This window comes from Mytilus edulis, chromosome 9, assembly GCF_963676685.1.
Source record: "Mytilus edulis chromosome 9, xbMytEdul2.2, whole genome shotgun sequence".
NCBI lineage: Eukaryota > Metazoa > Mollusca > Bivalvia > Mytilida > Mytilidae > Mytilus > Mytilus edulis.
In genome coordinates, this window is record NC_092352.1 from 3,498,901 (window position 1) to 3,519,253 (window position 20,353).

Below are 20,353 nucleotides of genomic sequence, written 5' to 3' on the forward strand. Positions count from 1 at the left end.
TAACTTCAATTTTTGTCCTTATTCTCCATCAAATTTAACAAACATATAAGAATTGGAAAAGATCTTTCAGAAAATGAAAATCTTTATCAATGTGCAATCTTTAGACTTGTATAATATCTGCTATTAGTGTCAATATCATCAACTCTAGACAGCCTATCACCTATTAAATTTGTTGCTTCCTTGTTTTCTTTACACTATCATATTTACATATAATGAAGAAGGCCGTAATGGCTGAAATGTATGGCAATTCGTGTTATAGTTTTTATTATATACTAGTATATATATATATATATAAAATCAAGAATGGAAATAGGGAAAAAATGTAGGAAGATGTGGTATGAGTGCCAATGTGACAACTCTCCATCCAAATAACAATTTATAAAAGTAAAAAATATCTATATTGACTATGTCAACATGAACTTTATTCTCACTGGTTTATATTGAAACCAGCAATTATTGAATGTATAATTATCTGGTAATATTATTCTCACTGCGGAAATAGCAATGCTTACACATGTACTTTAACTTGACACAAGAAAACATGCTCCTTTGCTGATTCATATGCATCTGAATTTAAAATTTAACCAAATTAGATGATAAAGTGATTTGTGAAATCCTATTGATGGAGTAAATCGGCAACATTTACTGATTTAAACGTTCAGGAGAAGTGACTGTCCTATCATCATATCCTCTGGCTTACAATGATTGCCTATTGATGACCATTAATTAGTGTGTGAAAAAGAGCGATTGGTTTTTGATGGAAAGGAGTAATGTCATTAAAGACTGTCCAATAAATCTTGTTAAACAGTGGGTGGGTAAACAGTAATACAAAAAGTTCATTGTTTTTCACACTGATAAAATAAACAGAATGTTACAGCAAACATTGCTATATAGAATTACATCTTATTCTAATGTTGACATTAAATAGCTGTTTTATACTATACGTTAAGCAATTACTTAGAATTCCACTCAAAAGTATTTCAACCTATTATTTTAGACGTTTAAAAAAAATAAAAAAACCACTTTATAAACTTTGTGTTTTTAAAGCCATTTTCTGGATTTACTTTCATGAGGAATGCTCAAAGCTAAATATTTGAAAGCCAAAGATGTATAAGAACTGAATATGTTACCAAAAATGACCAAAACAATAACAAAATTCATCTTAGATAAACTTTGCCTGAAGGAGTTGAAACCTTATTTCCTTCTAAATTTCAAAGAATTTCAATCAAAACTTATCCACACCACTCCATACAACCAGTTACCAATATAATTTAGACTTTTTTTTATATTATATTGTCTGACAAGAATTTGATTTGGAAATATCATTGTAACATATGAAGGTTTGCCAAAAGTTTATTTTAGCACCTTACTTTTAAGTGATTATAGGTGTGATGAATGTATACAAAAGTTTATTTTATCACCTTACTTTTAGGTGATTATAGGTGTGATGAATGTATACAAAAGTTTATTGTAGCACCTTACTTTTAGGTGATTATAGGTGTGATGAATGTATACAAAAGTTAATTTTAGCACCTTACTTTTAGGTGATTATAGGTGTGATGAATGTATACAAAAGTTTATTTTAGCACCTTACTTTTAAGTGATTATAGGTGTGATGAATTGTATACAATATTATATTATTATGTGGACCAGGAAGTTAATACCATCACTTATAGATTCAGCCAGTAAATGATACAATTAACTTGTAATCAGTACATCATTATCATGATTATGTGTTATATTTTTTAATTATGAATAAGAAGACGAAAATAAACATAACACATTGTCATTTAAGCTATCAATAAGGACTTCAGATTCTCTGACTCAAAAATTGTCACAAATAAATGTCACTGGATATCATCAAAATATTTGTTGATCTGTTTTGATTTCCTTTGAATGGAATTGGTATACTAAAGTAAGCTTTCATTAGAATGTTCGTAATGCAACAAAAACCCTGAACTACATACACTAAACTAAAGGTGTCATGTATCCTGCATCACCCACTTGTCAAATTGGCATTAAACTCATATGATGCAATGAGAATATTTCAATAACTAAATGTTGATACATATTATTGAGTCCATGCATCATTAATTGTTTAAAAAGTAAAATAACACAAATACAGAATTCTTAGGAAAATTAAGATCACAGATCACAGATGGAAAACTTATATGTGTTACTTATTCCATCATTTTCCATGATAAGATGGAAAACTTTCCATGGAATTCCACGGAAAAAATACTTCTTGGATGGAAAATGGGATGGAAAGTAGACTAATAAACTTTGTAGATGGAAAAGAGGATGGAAAAGTAGACTTAGAATATTTTCGAGATGGAAAAGAGATGGAATCTTGACTTAGAATATTTTTAACATGGGAAAAATGTTAGAATCTTAACTTAGAATATTTTTGAGATGGAAAGTCATGGAAAAATGTACACACAAACTCAATGCATTAATTTTTTATCATCAATTAGACATGTGAGCCAGTGAAAGAAATGTAATGTGCCATCTCAATTTCATTAGTCTTTGTGTAAAAGACAGGAAGTGATATGACCGTATAGTGTGAGGCCAATTGTAGGGTAGCACATAGATTTATACATTTTTGTGCAATTATTATTACTTAAAACATAAATATTGTAAATAAATAATAAATGGATAATCTTTTATTATAATATATATAAAATATTCAAGATATAGGTAATTAACAGTATTTAATTGGGGTTCATTTAAAAGAAATCAGATAACTCCTAATACAACCCCCAACACATTGAAAATTTGAACATGCAATGGATATGCAGGCAACAAACAAAGATGTCTTCTCTCCTGAACAAAATGTAAAATTTACATTGGATGTAGATGAAATAGTTCCAAATAGTTCTTGACACGGAATAGGGCAGATTTATTCTCTGATTACTTGCATTGACTGTTGGATTAAGGAGCATCTTTTGGTAAGTACACTAAATTAGATTCCATCATTTTGAATGTGTTCAAGCTCCTTTAGTTCAACATAATAACATAATAAACACCTATAGTAGATTTTTCACTTATAATTATGATGATTGTGTATTAAGACAAGACAAACTGTATATAGTGTATTATAATAAGTAATAATCGACTAATGAAGTAATTTGGTTAATATAAAATTTGAGATCTGTAGAAACTGGTTGACAATGAGACATTATATCCATAAAAATAAAAAAAGTGTATCTTTACAGCAATCTGCAAATCAGAACTAAGTTCTAAATAGTTATCAAAGGTACCAATGATGACATTTTTATATTACAATGATTATGATTTTTGTTTTATTTAGGACAAAGACTAAAGTTGTTAACCATTATTGTGTTAAGGACATTATATATATTTAAACAATATCTTATTATTTATAAAAGTTAAATTATATTTACAGGTATCATGAGGAAGAAATGAAACTCCAAATTAAAAATGATTAATGATGTTCTACAAGATGGATCTACTGGTGTTGACAAAAGTGACATTTACAACCATGATTTCTTTTTATAAAGATTCTATAAAGGCAGTGCAAACATATACCAAGTGTTTGCTTGTTTATTGTATTCATCATAATACATCAAATGAATTTGCATTAAAGGTTAAAATGATGGTTGAGTTTTATTGCTTATTACTGACCAGTGCAAGACTCAAAAGACCTTACCAAACTGAAAAAAAGCATGGCACCTAGTTTTTTTATGTTCATTATTACAGATACGGTTAAATAGGGTGTATTGCAAAAAGGTAAATTTGAGCAATCCATTTTAAATGGAAAATGTTTCAGATGGAAATATTATTGTTTCCTTTTTTTCTCTTTTTTATTTTCCATGGATTTCCATCGAAAACAGGTTCCAATACTCCATGGAATTCCATGGAAAAATATTCCATGGAATTTCATGAAGTTTTCCTTGATAGATAATGGAAAATCTAGGGATTGGTCTAATATAAAATGATATTCGTCTACGATTACTTTCTTATTACACATATTACAAACATGCTCATTTCTGGAAATATTAAAAAGTATCTTCCAGTTTCTACATTAAGTGAATGTGAATTGATTCTATATACTGGTATAAACTGTTCAATGGTCGATTCAAATAAAATTGCAAAGTATGTCCATCATGTATATATTGATATAAATTACATTTTGAAGTATTTTAAAAAAATGACAAGCCTTCAGCTATATAATTATCAACAATTCTTTTTTTAAATTCATGCAAAAAAAATTGATTATTTCCAACACTTTGTGCTATCCATAAATCATTAAATCCATACCTGTTTAGTATGTCTCTTATTTTACAACTCCAATTGAGTTTATCATTCGGTTTGACAAAACTAGATTCGTACATATCTTCATAAATACTATTCAATATACAATTATTAGATTCTAATAACTTTAACCAGTAAAGTACCATTCTTACATATCTATTTACATGCAATGGTAAACGCCCGAGTTCAAAATACACCATATGGTTTACAGTCGTTTTTCTAACTTTCAAAATTCTTTTTAAATAATACAAATGAAGCGTTTCTATATCAGCTCCTTTTATATGGAAACCCCATATTTCACAACCATAATTCACAATACTTGTTACATATGCATCAAATAAGGATAATAAAGTCTCAGTGTTATAACAATCATCATAAATCTAACTCAATAAACAAAATATAGCCTTTCTACCCTGTTCAGATAGTGTTTTCTGTGATACAGTAAAAGTACCGTTATAGTTTAATAACAAACCAAGATATACAAACTGATCACACATTTCTATCATTTTACCATTCAAATACCATTTTTCTTTCTCTTTCAGTACACCTTTGTTACCAAAAACAACTATTTTGGTTTTTCTAAAATCAATGTCAAGACCTTGTGGATTCTTGTATGAACTATCATATATTGTGACTATCATTTTTTGTAATTCAGAAATACTTTCGCTGAAGAGAACTGTATCATCAGCATACATAAAAAGATAAAGAAAACAATTTTACTTCATATGGTTCTATTCCTTGTATAATTAACTCAAAATCTATGTGATTGACATAAATTGCATATAAAAATCCCCAAAATCAATCCTAACCTTCCTTTAGTGGTATTAAACCTTCTGGTAAAAATTTTTAGAGATCCATTCACTTAATCTAAAGTAATTGTTCAGGAAACTAAATGTGTCTTAGGATGACGACGCAGATGACGACATGATACCATTATACGATGCAAATTTTTTTTTGCAGTCGTATAAAAATTTTAACTAAAGAGCAAGAAACCCAATAAGTATGATGGTTTTAGCCATATTGCCTTATATTTTTCTATTATATGTATAGACCTTGCCCTTCTAAAAAAAATTTCTGATTTAAAGTATCATTCTATCTAACATAGTATTTATGATATGTGACAAGAACTCAAAATGAGAGTGAAATGATATTAAAGGTAAATAACTCCAATAAGGAGTCACCTAATGATTCCAGTCATGTTCACTTATTTGTAGATCTTGTTTTGCCAATCAATTTTGCTATTTAAACTATACTCTCAAATAATTATTTTGTGTTTAATCTTTACATAAAAATGTATTCAATAGGGGAAAGGGATCATGTACAAGAGTAAATACTTCTATAATCTTACAAAATTGGAAAATTGGTTTTTACTGGACTTATAATGAAATTCTTTATCACTTAAATCACATTGGCTGTAAAAAAAAAGATTGTTTCTTCTGAGACCAACCAAATATAAATCATTTACTCTGACTTTTTAAAAATAAATATTGCTTTTTTTTCTGCTTACAAATTTTCTATTATCAAATATTATGGTATCTGTCTTTGGATATTGTGGGATTAATTACAAATTAACTCTGCTTCAATTAAAATTAGAGATATAAATGGCACGATTGTTCCCCCATCCTACATGATACAATCTTTAGGTTAATTAAGTCAGAACCACACATGGTATATAAATAACTTGATTGTTGTCAACGACAGAATCATATGGTCATCCTACAGGAGAAATTATACCCGCTATTATTATGAAGAATTACGTTGTTATTGGAGCATTTCTTTCACTTTGTATAGTAATACAAGGTAAGACATTGTTTAAATATCTCAAATTAAAATTTTAAATTCGGATAAAAAAAAGTACAAAAAACTATCTTCTTAAATTTTTATTTTTTTCAAAAGTGTTTTCTAAGATTAAGAATTTTTCCAATGCATTATTGCCAGGTTGATGTCTTTTTAATGTTATGTACATAACACTGTCAATTCATATTAAAGAAATTATAATAGAATAAATTAAGTACAAAAAGAAAGCAAATTCTTAGATGCATATATATATATATACTCATAAAATACTTTAAATGATTGTACTAAAGTAAGAGTTCCCCCAGAAATATTGAGAATAAATAAATGACTATAATATACTTAATTTTGTTAAGCATTGACTATTAAAAAATGTAGTTTTTCATTCAAAATTGTGGAGTGGGAAAAATGTTGATTATATTTATTAATGTGTTCAATTGTACTGTGCAGTATTTATGGTGATTCCTGATATACTTTTTAAGGACTTTAATTCTAAAAAACTTCTCATATTACATGTTAAAATAAATTACATTACAAATATATAAGAATAAAGTATGAAAGAAACAACATCGAAAATTTTGGGATTTCTGAATTTCAGATCATACTATTTTTTTTCATACTTTAAATTCTGAAATAAAATAAAAACTTCCAAATACAAAATTATATTTGTTAGATTATATAAAATTTTATTGGATTATGTGGACATTAAAATACAAAGATGGAGATTGAAACGACAAACAGAATCTACAAATTATCTATTTACTGCAATTTAGATGTGTAATGACATCATTTGGCAGTAATTGCAGTACTTTATAAAAATATGCTGCACTTAATATGAAATTATCTAAACGGTACCAGTAGTTTATTCTGCGTCTTTAAAACTTAGTCCAAAAGCTGTTCTAAACATTATCCTTAAAGAAAAGCTTTCTGAGTAGAAATTTAATCGATTTCATTGAGAAAGATATATCACCCTCTGCAGGTATTCAAATGCTGTAAATTGAAATATGATTAAAAAATTAAATATTCTGGCAGTCATAGTGTTATGTCACTAACTTTAATGATGTACAAATAACATTCCCTTTTCTTCACACTTTATTAATTGAGAATTATCATTATGGTGTTAAGTTTGAAACTTGCATGTTTAATCTGTCTTTCTGTATCAGAGTTCTGTACTAAAATTTATTTTGGACAGAATTGTGAGACCATGTTTTCCTGCCAAATTTATAATCTTGCTTAATTAAATCTCTGTTGGCAAAAAAGAGAGGGATATCAAAGAGATATTTAAACTTAGACAAATCGACAAGGCAATGGCATAAAAAATACAAGATTAAACTGAAAAGCTCCTCCACAACAGTTGGGGGGGCATAAAAAAGACGAAAAGACAAACAACAGAACACAAAACAGAAAACTAACCTAGAAAGTCACCGTTTCACTCACTACAGAACACCCCAAAGTTAAGCAGCCTGTATAAAAATATATTTAGGACAGTATGATTTTGATATTATTAGATTGGATATTATGAATCTTGAACACTTCACAAGGATATGTTATTACTAATATGTTATAATTCCCAGGTTTTCGACTGTATGGTGGACCAGGAGATATGTTTGCTCAAACTTTACCTTTTAACAGAAAAATAAAGAGTTCAGACAAAAGTAAGTTAATACTATTATTATCATACCTTTAAACAGCAAAATACCAAGTATGTGTCAATTGTACTCAAATTATACCTTTAAACAGCAAAATACCAAGTATGCGTCCATTGTTCTCAAATTATACCTTTAAACAGCAAAATACCAAGTATGCGTCCATTGTACACAGATGCCCCATTCTCATTTTCTATGTTCAGCGTACTGTGAAATTTGGGTTAAAAATCTAATTTGACATTTAGATTAGAAAGATCTTACCATAGGAACATGTGTACATAGTTCCAAGTTGATTGGACTTCAACTTCCATCAAACACTACCTTGACCAAAAACTTTAACCTGAAGCTGGATAGAGGAACTGACAAATGGATGCACAGACAAGAAAACATAATGCCCCTCTACTATCGTAGGTGGGGCATAAAAAAGCTGTTCAAATTATACCACTCAAAGACAAGAGTAATGTAAAAGACATAATATTCTTTGTACTCCATGTAATACAAATGTTATTGCAATGAATTCCATTATTTATGAGAATTTAAATAAGTTAACTTGTCAAATTGATACTTTAGTTTATGCTTAAAGCCTGCTATTTTTTTTTTAACAATATATGTTGGAAGCCTTAAAAAAAAATTCTATTCATCACCCACTTAATCCTGTTATTTGACTTTCATACACATTAATAAAACACCCCTAGGATGACTGTCAAACAATAAATGACAATAATGACAAAAGCTCATGCCAACAATACACAATTTTCAATGAATTTAAAATTTGATAACATTGCACAAATGTAGAGAATGTGATAATAAATATGTTTCTTTGTGTATACATTATCTCTTTATTATAGCGGTCTGATAAAGTGGACATTGACTATGAGGTATGGGCTTTGCTCATTGTTGAAAGCCTATAATGTGTGACCTACAGTTGTTAATTTTTGTGTCATTTGATCTCTTGTTGACAGTTTATTTCATTGGCAATCATACCACATCTTTTATATTGTCTATAATTTCAAAATTATAAGATTCATAAACATAAAATTGTCTAAAAATCAATACCAATCAACATTTGTCAGACTTTCTCTTAACTCTTCAAAGCTTCTTTTGATGGCTTTAAACCATAGCTTTTCCAGATACACTGGCTTTCTCTGGTCTAGGAAAGTTTTATTTTATTAGCTTTTAACCATAGCTTTTAATAATACACTAACTTTCTCTATCTAAAGAAGTTTTATTTGATTAGCTTTAAACCATATATTCTAATAATACACTGGCTTTCTCTGGTCTAGAGAAGTTTTATTTTATTAGCTTTTAACCATATAGCTTTTAATAATACACTAACTTTCTCTATCTAAAGAAGTTTTATTTGATTAGCTTTAAACCATAGCTTTTAATAATACACTGACTTTCTCTGATATAGAGAACTGATATTTTATTAACTTTAAACCATAGCTTTTAATAATACACTGACTTTCTCTATCTAAAGAAGTTTTATTTGATAAGCATTAAATCAAAGATTTAATAATACACTGACTTTCTCTGATATAGAGAACTGATATTTTATTAGCTTTAAACCATAGCTTTTAATAATACACTGACTTTCTCTATCTAAAGAAGTTTTATTTGATTAGCGTTAAATCATAGCTTTAATAATACACTGACTTTCTCTGATATAGAGAACTGATATTTTATTAGCTTTAAACCATAGCTTTTAATAATACACTGACTTTCTCTATCTAAAGAAGTTTTATTTGATTAGCTTTAAACCATAGCTTTTAATAATGCACTGACTTTCTCTGATATAGAGAACTGATATTTTATTAGCTTTAAATCATAGCTTTTAATAATACACTGACTTTCTCTATCTAAAGAAGTTTTATTTGATTAGCGTTAAATCATAGATTTAATAATACACTGACTTTCTCTGATATAGAGAACTGATATTTTATAGCTTTAAACCATAGCTTTTAATAATACACTGACTTTCTCTATCTAAAGAAGTTTTATTTGATTAGCTTTAAAACACAGCTTTTAATAATACACTGACTTTCTCTATCTAAAGAAGTTTTATTTGATTAGCTTTAAACCATAGCTTTTAATAATACACTGACTTTCTCTGATACAAGGAAGTTTTATTTGATTAGCTTTATATAAAGCATAGCTTTCCACAATAAACTGTCTTTCTCTGATCTTAGGAATTTTCATTTGATTAGCTTTATATAAAGCATAGCTTTCCACAATACACTGTCTTTCTCTGATCTAAGGAATTTTCATTTGATTAGCTTTATATAAAGCATAGCTTTCCACAATACACTGTCTTTCTCTGATCTAAGGAACTTTCATTTGATTAGCTTTAAACCAAATAAGCTTTCCAATACTCTCGACTGTCTCTGATCTAAGGAACTTTAATTTGATTAGCTTTAAACCAAATAAGCTTTCCAATAGTCTTGACTGTCTCTGATCTAAGGAAGTTTCATTAGATTAGTTTTAAGCCATAGCTTTCCATGATAAATAAACATTCTATGATCTAAAGAAGTTTAGTGGTATATTATAGCTTAAAATTATTATTCTTTTCATTACATGCCTTATTATAATCTAAGGAAATAATCAGAACTTCAGTCTTAAAAGAATTTATTTGAAATGATTTTGATTAATTCTAAGAACAGTTGATGAAATGGTTCAAGTGACTACTAGTTAGACCCACAGCGGGTCATTAGAAAAAACAATAGCAAACACAATGACCTAAGTTAAACTATACTGTTTTTTTTAAGATAAGTGGATATAACAATGCATACAAAGTTTGAATTCAAGGCTGGACTGTCCAAACTATGACCACAGGTTATTCCTTAAATATGGGAAGAATATCAATGTATAACTCAGCATGATAAATTATTGAAGACTTCATTAGCTATCCAACAAATCTATCCTACCGAAATCATCCCATTGATGTGATAGTAGATCCTTTCAACCATTTAATAGACAAAATTGTAAAACTGTCATGACCATATTCCCACTATCATTACAACGGTATACAGTGTAATAATGAATTTCTCACGATACTGCTGGTATCATAATGTATTTCAATAAATACTTAATTGTATAACTGTCATGTTTAACATTTCTATAGATAATATACATTTCTAATGTTTGTTATGACATCATAGCTGTTATGAAGATTCTACGATGATATTACATAATGTTTAATACAGGATTCTGGACTCTGGAGCAGTCATTAAAAGCAGTGTTTTTCACATCCAATATAATACTAATTCAATGTAGGTGGCACTGCTTGAAAGACAATACCTTGAATGTTACAAACAATTTATTTCTTGTGTGGGGTCTATATATAATAACCTCAGTATTATACTTTGAATAATTCACATTAGCAAATTATGGCCTTCCAAGTTTTAAATCTCTAGTGAGCTGTGGAACAGTAGCTCTCATGGTCCTTATAAAATTATCGTAAAAAAATATATCATAAGGACCATAAGAGCTACAGTTCCCAATCTAGTTTTTCCCCAGATGTTTCTTGGTTGTTTTGTGTGGTTGGACAGCTGTCCCGTGAGTAACACCCACAACTTCTTATATTCAAAATAAATGCTCCCAACACAGACCTTACATTATCAGCATGTAAATAATATAGGCACTGAAAACCCAGAAAACAGCTGCAATAGGCTTAGGGGACATTAATAAGTGACATCATGATCAATCAATCAAATACTGTTGACACTATCCAAAATTAATTAAAACTGACAGACTGCAAGATGGATAGGGATTATTTCTGGTCATTGATATAAATTCTAATAGTTCTCCCAAATAACAATAATTTATTAATTTAGACATTGAGAAGTAATTATGAACATAATTACAAAGGCATATGAATTATATATTGACTGTTAAATTTCTCAAGAAAGACCAATACAATCTTCTGTACTTGTCCTTTGAAGACATAAATGTTGTCAATAAAATTGAATGACTGCTACTGAACTTATTACAATTATTGAATTCAATTTCATACTAACAATTATTAGAAATCAGTTTCATACTATAACAGTTATTGAATTCAATTTGCGTCTTTTGTTATAATATAAAATGACGTCTCAGGTGGATATATCAGTTTCTTCATTGTTATCAACTTATAGTGGGCTATGAGAACGGAAAAAAATATTCCTGGCATAGAAAAATGTAATGAGAACTTTTCATATTATATAAAAGCTAAAAAAGATCTTTGGAGTTTGATGCCCCTTTTCAATTCAACCTTATTAGAGTTTTTAATTCATAAAGCTAAGTCTGGAAATATCTGTGACTCATTTGATTATTACTTACAATCAATTTTTATTGTAATATTTTTATGTAAAAAGAGAAAGACACTTTAGCTCAAAAGTAATGTTCCCAACAAGAATACTACGGTTAAAAAATAAGAAATACTATCAATTCAATGCTTTGACCATTGTAAACAAGTACCTTGAGATCTAAAACAACTAACTGTGTAACCATATTTAAGCTATATATTTCAGTCTTGTTCTCAAAAACACATTTGGAGATGATAAATCATAACTTACGTAAAATCTGTAACTCAATAGATACAGTATTCAAGCTAAGGGTCCAATGGGTCCTAATAGTAATGATTTCAAATACAATGGGTTCATCCAATTAAGTTGCAGAGTCAACTTCCCAATTATTTAACATTTATAGATGGACTTAATTTATTTTAAAGAGGCATTAGCTGTCAAGTTCGTGATCACTGATTTGACATAATTCTCATATTTGATTCACATCTTACTAAGATGTAAATCCGAATTACAAAAGAAACAATAAACATTGCATGGGCTCCAGATAATGCATCAGCATATTCATGCACATTTAAGACAAGGCTCCATATAGTTAACCATAGAGATCACCTCAGAAGATATTCAATCTTTTTTTTGTGACTACTTTTTCAATAAATGAACATGATTAAGGCATACATATCCCATCTTCAGTGTAAGGTCAAGGGAGGGCTACATGATGATGGATTCAAATGAGGTTCAATTATTGCCTTACAAGTTGAATTGTGACTGGTAATAGCAAAATATTATTTCATTATTCCACTTTCATGATAAATGTTTGAAACAATTTTTTGTTCTAATTTTCATCTCAGCTAATACTCCTTTAAAGTTTGCTCATATCTAATTTATCTGTTTGTGACTTTAAGTAATACATTATAACATCCTTGAAGATTTACATATCAAATTGTTTTTAAACTATTTTTTTATCGTTTAGTCTAGTAAATTGCTCCTTCTCTATCATAATATAGTACAGATCAGTGGATGTTCAGTTCAGGGTATAGCTAGTAATAGAACATATTCATAATTTGCCACTTTGGAAGCTAGAAACCTATATTGTAATTATTCTAAGTCATGTTTCAACACCAAAACTAGAATAAATAGAGTGTTAATGGTTTAACAGGAATAATTAGAAATGCTTACAAAACATTTCCAATAAGGTTACTCTTTCAGACATGGGCATTGTGCAGTGATAGCTGCAGTGATAGCTCTATAGATTTATAATTACCAAAAGCAATAAATAGATTTTGATAGCAATTTGTTGCAATGTTTAATAGTATATGTGCATAATTCCTTCATTAATCAAACAAATTCAACTTGATATACTGACCACCAGACTTTAGAAAAAGTTTTTTTCTGAACAATTTAATGTCCTTTAGCTTTGCTTGATTCATCACTATATGTTCTATTAAGGACTTGATGGTACAGTATGTTTCAATTTAGTTAGTCAAATCTAAAAGGGAGCCCAAGTGAAATAACTCAACTCCAGTAACGTCATATCCAAACCTTTTGTTTAACACTTTCATAGCCTACTTTAAATATTTGTAAACAAGAATGTGTCCCCAGTACACGAATGCCCCATCCTCATTTTTATTTTCTATGTTCAGTGGACCGCGAAAAATGGGGTAAAAACTCTAATTTAGCATTCAAATTAGAAAGATCATATCATAGGGAACATGTGTACTAAGTTTCAAGTTGATTGGACTTCAACTTCATCAAAAACTACCTCGACCAAAAACTTTTACCTGAAGTGGAACAGACGGACGAACAGACGAACGGACGAATGGACGCACAGACCAGAAAACATAATGCCCATAAATGGGGCATAAAAATATGGATGTTAGGTAAAATCTAATCTGTCAAACAGTTTTTTACATTTAGACTGTGTTCTTATTCTTTAGGTTTCAATATTTGTCAACACAAGATTGCTTTAGTTCAAGTATGGGAAGAAGTTGTAACTCTGAGTAAACAATGGGAGCATTGATTTCTGTCTGATGGGTTCAGTCTTTCATGTGTCCATAATTCAATAGGACACTAGTGGCTTTTGCCATCCAAACTACCAATAACAAGCCACAATGAAATAGTCAAAGTACCTGATTTATTACTGTTTTATTGTAATATTATGTTTTATATTATTTTTCACCATCTAGCTGAACATTGTATTATTATTTCTTCCTTTCTAAGAATATGGAAAATACATTTACTGATGTAACTATAATTAATATTTTGTTTTTTATTTCAGTCAAGTTCAATCCTTTCCTCCAGAGTCAACAGGATAACTACATTGACAACTACATGCATAAGTTAGTCTACTTATTGGCGGACATCGGAAAGAAACGATAACATTATTATCTGATATAAACAATAAATTGTTAATACAAATTGTTGTCTCTGAAAATATTATTTTTATCAAATCTTTTTATTGTAAAAATGGTAAATTAAGTACACCTTTAGCAATTATTGTTAACAGATCTACACCCATTTCTATTGTCAAGTTTCTTATCAATGAGATTCTAAAGTATAAAAATAAGATGTGGTATGCTTGCTGAAAGAGACAAAATGACGTAGATAACGCACATCAACTGGGAATGTAATCATCGTAATGGATAAAGTATTTGATAAATTAATGGATAAAGTATCAAATTCGGATTTGTGGCCGTATTTTCCATTGAAAGAAAGACATAACTTTTTTGTTTTAAAAGATAAACACAAATTTCTGTATTTTATAAAATTATAAAATTTATACATTTTTCATTCAGAAATAACTCATATTTATCAAATGTTGATGAATGTAGAAAAATACATCATTTTTTGCTGTATATTTATCAAATTTAAAAAAATTACACTATTTACGTTTTCATGAAAATTGGCAAACATAATCTTCTCGTGTAATCAAACCAAATGGCATTTTAAAAAAGAGGGGTCCATGAACTCATTTTTAAGAATAAGTTTGAATGATAAAAATCAGTCAAAAACTGCATCTTTTCCCGATAAGTCATAGTTTGACGTCGCGAAAATAACAATTTTCGTTGGCAACGTCATTACCTCCCCTGTAACTGTATGGTATGCCCTTAAGAGAGTCATTCACTCTATACATGTCAGAATCACATAAAATTTACAAGAAGTTGAATAAGATTTTATATAATACATCTCAAAACATCTCTACATAATTTACATCGTGCTACAATATCCCATTTAAAAGATTTCAGATATATCAAGGGACATCATTCATAGATAATGGACTACAGCTGGTATCCTGTAACTGGTATCCTATTCAAGGTAAAGCACAGAAAAACATTTACAACAGAGTTACCTACCCTTAAAGATCTGTCATATGATGCACTGAAGACTTTAATACCCGTAGGAGATTGTAACGTGGCTAAAGCATACACTGTGCCACTGTGGCCTTTCAATGTCTTTGCATTCTCTTTGCTATCTATCTCCCAAACCTAAAATATAAATACAGGTGTAAATAACTGCTGCGCCATAAGCGCATGATACGCCTGTTGTTTTGTGTGTGAAGTTTTATGCAATAATCATAAATAGTTTCTGAGATACAGCGCGACATGTGAAAACCACCCATTTTTTTACAAAAAACTCAATAACTCTAAATAGAAATTTTGAATCATCACCAAAATGTAAACAGATATTTAGATTAATATAACTGAGAAGTGTGTAAAGTTTTAAGCAATAATCATAAATGGTTTTTGAGATACAGAACTAGTGCGACATGTGAAAAAAAACTTTTTTTACAAAGAAGTAAATAACTCTAAAATAAAGTTTTGAATCATTTTTTTTTGGAGTTTTTCACAACTTTGATTTTATGATATTGTACTCGAGGAAAAGTAAGTATTTATTAATTTTGCTTTAAGAAACAACAAAGTATATTCATCAATCAGGCCATTTATAGGTATGGATATTTCTCATTGTTGAAGGCATTATGATTGTCTATAATTACTTACCGGTACATCCACTTCATTTGAACAAAATTTTAACGGGCGTATAAAAAGCTGAATAACAATTATCTTATTTTTTTCATTTATTAATTTAGTGATGTTTATTTGTAAATGAGATTTGCTTGTTACAGTTTTAAAATTTTAAAATAGCCTTCCTCCAAAAGATAACCCATGCAGTTTCTTTCAACTTATAATTATTAAGTGTTTAGCTTCAGTATCAACTATCAAGGTCATACAGTGACCTCAAATTGTTTTTTATTCGTTTATTATCAATCTAAAGAATGTTCACCTTACTGCATTATATAACCTTGAACTCTTTAAAGGTAGTGATGACTATTCAGGATATAGCATGAAAGAATTTAATTAGACTATTTGTCCTATAATTTACATCCCAGCTCCTTTGTTCTAACAGGGGTGATCTGAGCCGTATCACCCCAACCAGATCACCCCAGTTTAAGTTTCTTTGTTATGCATGCTTTCCTTTGTTCTGTAACATTTTGGCGGGAATGTCAAATCCAGTATAAAACTTATAATTAATTATACGGAGATTACTATCTATCAAAATTCACGTAGAAAAAATCCAGTGTATATGCTGGGATTCGAACTCAAGACCTTTAGCATATCAAGCCACGACACATACCACTTCACCAGGACGACTGGATACGAACTATCAGAAATTTAACATACTTAAAGGAAGCAAGATATTTTTATAACTGGGGAGAGTTGGCAGACCTTTACTCAGTGGGGTTTAAACCCTTTTCGTTAAATAAATGAGTTGTCAGACTGATTGTTCAATTTGATTTTACACTTTTTTAAAGTTGGGCGAGTCGGTTACAAGAGTGGGGCGATTTTTTTCATAAAGTGGCGATATAGTGTGGGCCGATTTGCCAGTGGGGCGAGTTGACATTGTTTGATATCTACTCATCGTGTTAGGGGGTCATAAAGGGTATACATCATATAGTAATATATAAAGTATATTATAATGATTGTGTGGCGTTCTAAACTAGATTTTATGATTTGTTAATGGTTTTTCGTCTAATCTAAAACAGCTGGGATGTAAAATAGTTATCCCATTCGGACTTGGTGTGTCAGTGTAAGATCACCCTCTGGCCTCCGGCCATCGGGATGATCTTACACTGACACACCGCGTCCTTATGGGATAACTATTAATTACACATTACATTCACAACTTGGAATATAATTTACACTTCAAAATTCTCATAATTACCAGTATAAACGTATCCAATACACATTTGTTTTTGAACTCAGTGTGAATATAAATATTGCATATCTTATCGAAAATAATAAAATTAACTAAAGATTGTTTCATTGGCAATAGTACTCAAAACTTTTTATGTCCAAAGGAGTAAGACCCTTTTTGGCCCCAAAATATAGCAGATTTATAAAATTGTTAAAATGTAAACTTTTAGTTATTTATTGGACAGTAGAATGCTTCTGCTACATAAATATGGCCTGTTTTTGACAATACAATGCACATATATTGGGTACTAGCACCGTTAAGTCATTCTTAATTACTGAAATCTTCACTATTCTAGCATTTTAGTTAAATTTTAGACAGTTTTCATGTAAAACAAAAGTGGCTGCATTCGTGTTCATTCTTAATGTTGAAATGTTAGTTGTATTTGATGATAATACATAACATATATAAAGGATGAGGATGAACACGGATGCGGCCACTTTCATTTTTGACAAAAAACATCTGAAAAATGACATTTTTCAGCATATTTGGTAGATTTTTCATATTTGAGCTTGAATCGGATCGTTTTTAATGACAAAATCAGTTAAAATCTTCTACATTAACTAATTGATTCAAATGAAATATACACCCTCTTAAGGGGGCTCCTGGGTATAAATCTTTTTTTTTTTCTAATATAGGATTTCGCTTTATTTTTTTTTATAAAAGAACTTTATCATATACTTAAAAGAAAAATGAAATAAAAAAATGGGGTCACCGTTCATTTAAGCTCACTATCTGCCTCCGGAAGAAGCATACATTTTTGTAAATGTCCTTTTTTTCTGTTAAACTAATAGGAGAAATAGAGGTAATATCGAAATAAAAAATAACCTAATTACAGAAATCGCTTAAATTTAACAATTATTTAGTTTATGTACAGCTTATTTGAAAACAATAATAAAAAATATAGGTCACCGATGAGTTAAAAAAGATATTTTAAATTCAATGCCAAAAAATTGCATTTTTGCACCAAAGGGAGATAATTTGGAGCTTTTTCAATGATATAAACATTTTAAAAGTCATCTGGGGCCAAACCGAATCTATTTTTTGGGTTGATTTTTGTACCATATCATAAAGTAATAAATTTTAATTTTATGCTAAAATTTTTGTACCCACGAGCCACCTTAAATGTTTAAAAAGTGGTCAAAATCTTTCGTCAGATGAATCTGAAATTTGAGGCCAAAATCGGTCCTAACCGGACCTACTGCTTTGGTGCTAGCCTTAGATCCATAAAATCTAACTCAAAGTTTTGGCACTGGCTTTTGAGCTAGGTCCAAATATCTGTGATTTTTAATAAACATAAAGTCTAAGGGCATTTTTTTTTTTTAATAAATATTATAAATTGTTATTCAAATCAACTAAGAACTGAATGGGTTATACTACAACTTTTAACATAATCCTCTGTAGTGCTCAACATTTTGTTGATCTCTTTTTGTTTAACATGTTTAAAACTCAGTAAGATATTGTTGATAAAAAAATCTTTGATACAAATATCAAATATTTTGTCAAAACTGAATGGTTGGAAGCACTTACGAAATAATTTTCACATAATTCAAATGGACTTTATTCTGATAAAATCATTACTAAAATGTATTTTGAAATGTATTTGAGTCCAAAAAGGTTCTGTAACAAAAAGGTGCTACTGAGTTCTATCATAACAATTTTTTGAAAATGTGTACTTTTTTGGCTAGTTTAAAAAATAGTAGAATGTCAGGGCCAATTGCAACTCTTCCTATACATTTTTAAATTAATGAGTTAACACAGTTTTTTATTAACTTGATCAGATCTTAATTAATTCAAATCTTTTATATATGTTCCGGACCATATGAGTATTTGGACTATACCTGTACGGTCATGACTATATGCGTATACTCATATGTTCTGATCGTAAGGGTATTGTTGGACCATATGAGTATATACTCTTTTGTTATTAACGGGCCAGACCATATGAGTATTTGGACCATATAGGTATTTTAATTTAGACTTGTTGGTATTTTTTTTCAAATATACACAGAAAATTAACGTAATCACCCCCTTTTCTCTTTGAAGTTAATGGTCATTCCTTAACAAAACTTTGTTTTACAATATGTATCACCTATTGTGTAAATCTGTGTGTATCTGTGACTCTTTATCCTGTTGACTTTCCGACAGCTGGTAAAACAGTAAACTACTTGTGTAACACTTCATTAAGATATTTTTGAAAGTTCTCACGTCGACCTATTACCATGCACTTGAATTAACAAATCAGTAATGACCATATGTATAAAATGTGTTTACTAAAGTTTTGACTAGTGCGTAAAAGAAACTGTATGAAACTGCTATTTTTTCCTTAGTTAATAATGGCCTTTGAAAGCGTCTTTTTAATAAAGTGACAAATATAAAAGGGTCAAACCTCATGAAGTATTAAAGTGAACAAGTTAATTACCCCGACCATATGTGTAAGGTTGGACCATACGCGTATGGTCGGACCATATGAGTATATACCCATATGGTCATGACCATACACATATGGTCCAAATACTCATATGGTCCGGAAAATATACATTTTACCAAAATATATTAAGAATTGCAAAAGTGACAGGTTTTACAAAGCAATTATTTACAGAAATATTAGCCTGCTTTTCAATTTCAATAATACAATGTACCAAAGAATATTAGATACTAGAAATAACAGCGTGAAAAACTTACATGTATAACATTTTCATATGTCCCACACAGTATGTGATGAGGTGTAATGGCAATACTATACACACTGCCACCAGAAGTCTCCAGGATATCAACACACTCTAATTTCTCCAAATCCCATATCTATAATAAAATTTCAATGAAAAATAAGTAGTGGTGATTACAGAAAGTTTAAGAAATGGGGAAAAAAACTTTCACCAAAATGGAATGCATGTACACACAAAACTAAATATATATATGTAAGTGCCTATAAATAGCAGCACATGACATACAAATCTATGTGTATATATATATATATATGTCATAAAATTCTTAATTGAGAATAGAAATAGGGAATGTGTCAAAGAAATAAAAATTTGAGCAAGGAACAGAAAAAAGCCTACAGCCATCAATGGGTCATTAACACAGTGAGAAAATCCCACA

At 29.4% G+C, this 20,353-nt stretch overlaps 1 protein-coding gene across 2 annotated transcripts in view; it reads right to left on the reverse strand.

The window, feature by feature from the left end:
- Window positions 1–20,353, reverse strand: part of LOC139487517 (E3 ubiquitin-protein ligase TRAF7-like) — a 44,251-nt gene that overhangs the window by 4,109 nt on the left and 19,789 nt on the right. For both annotated transcript variants that reach the window (XM_071272375.1, XM_071272376.1), the window contains 2 exons: window positions 19,934–20,053; window positions 15,352–15,483 (listed from right to left, as the gene is read on the reverse strand). In XM_071272375.1, the coding sequence (XP_071128476.1) occupies window positions 15,352–15,483; window positions 19,934–20,053 (252 nt within the window). The remainder of the gene's footprint in view (window positions 1–15,351; window positions 15,484–19,933; window positions 20,054–20,353) is intronic.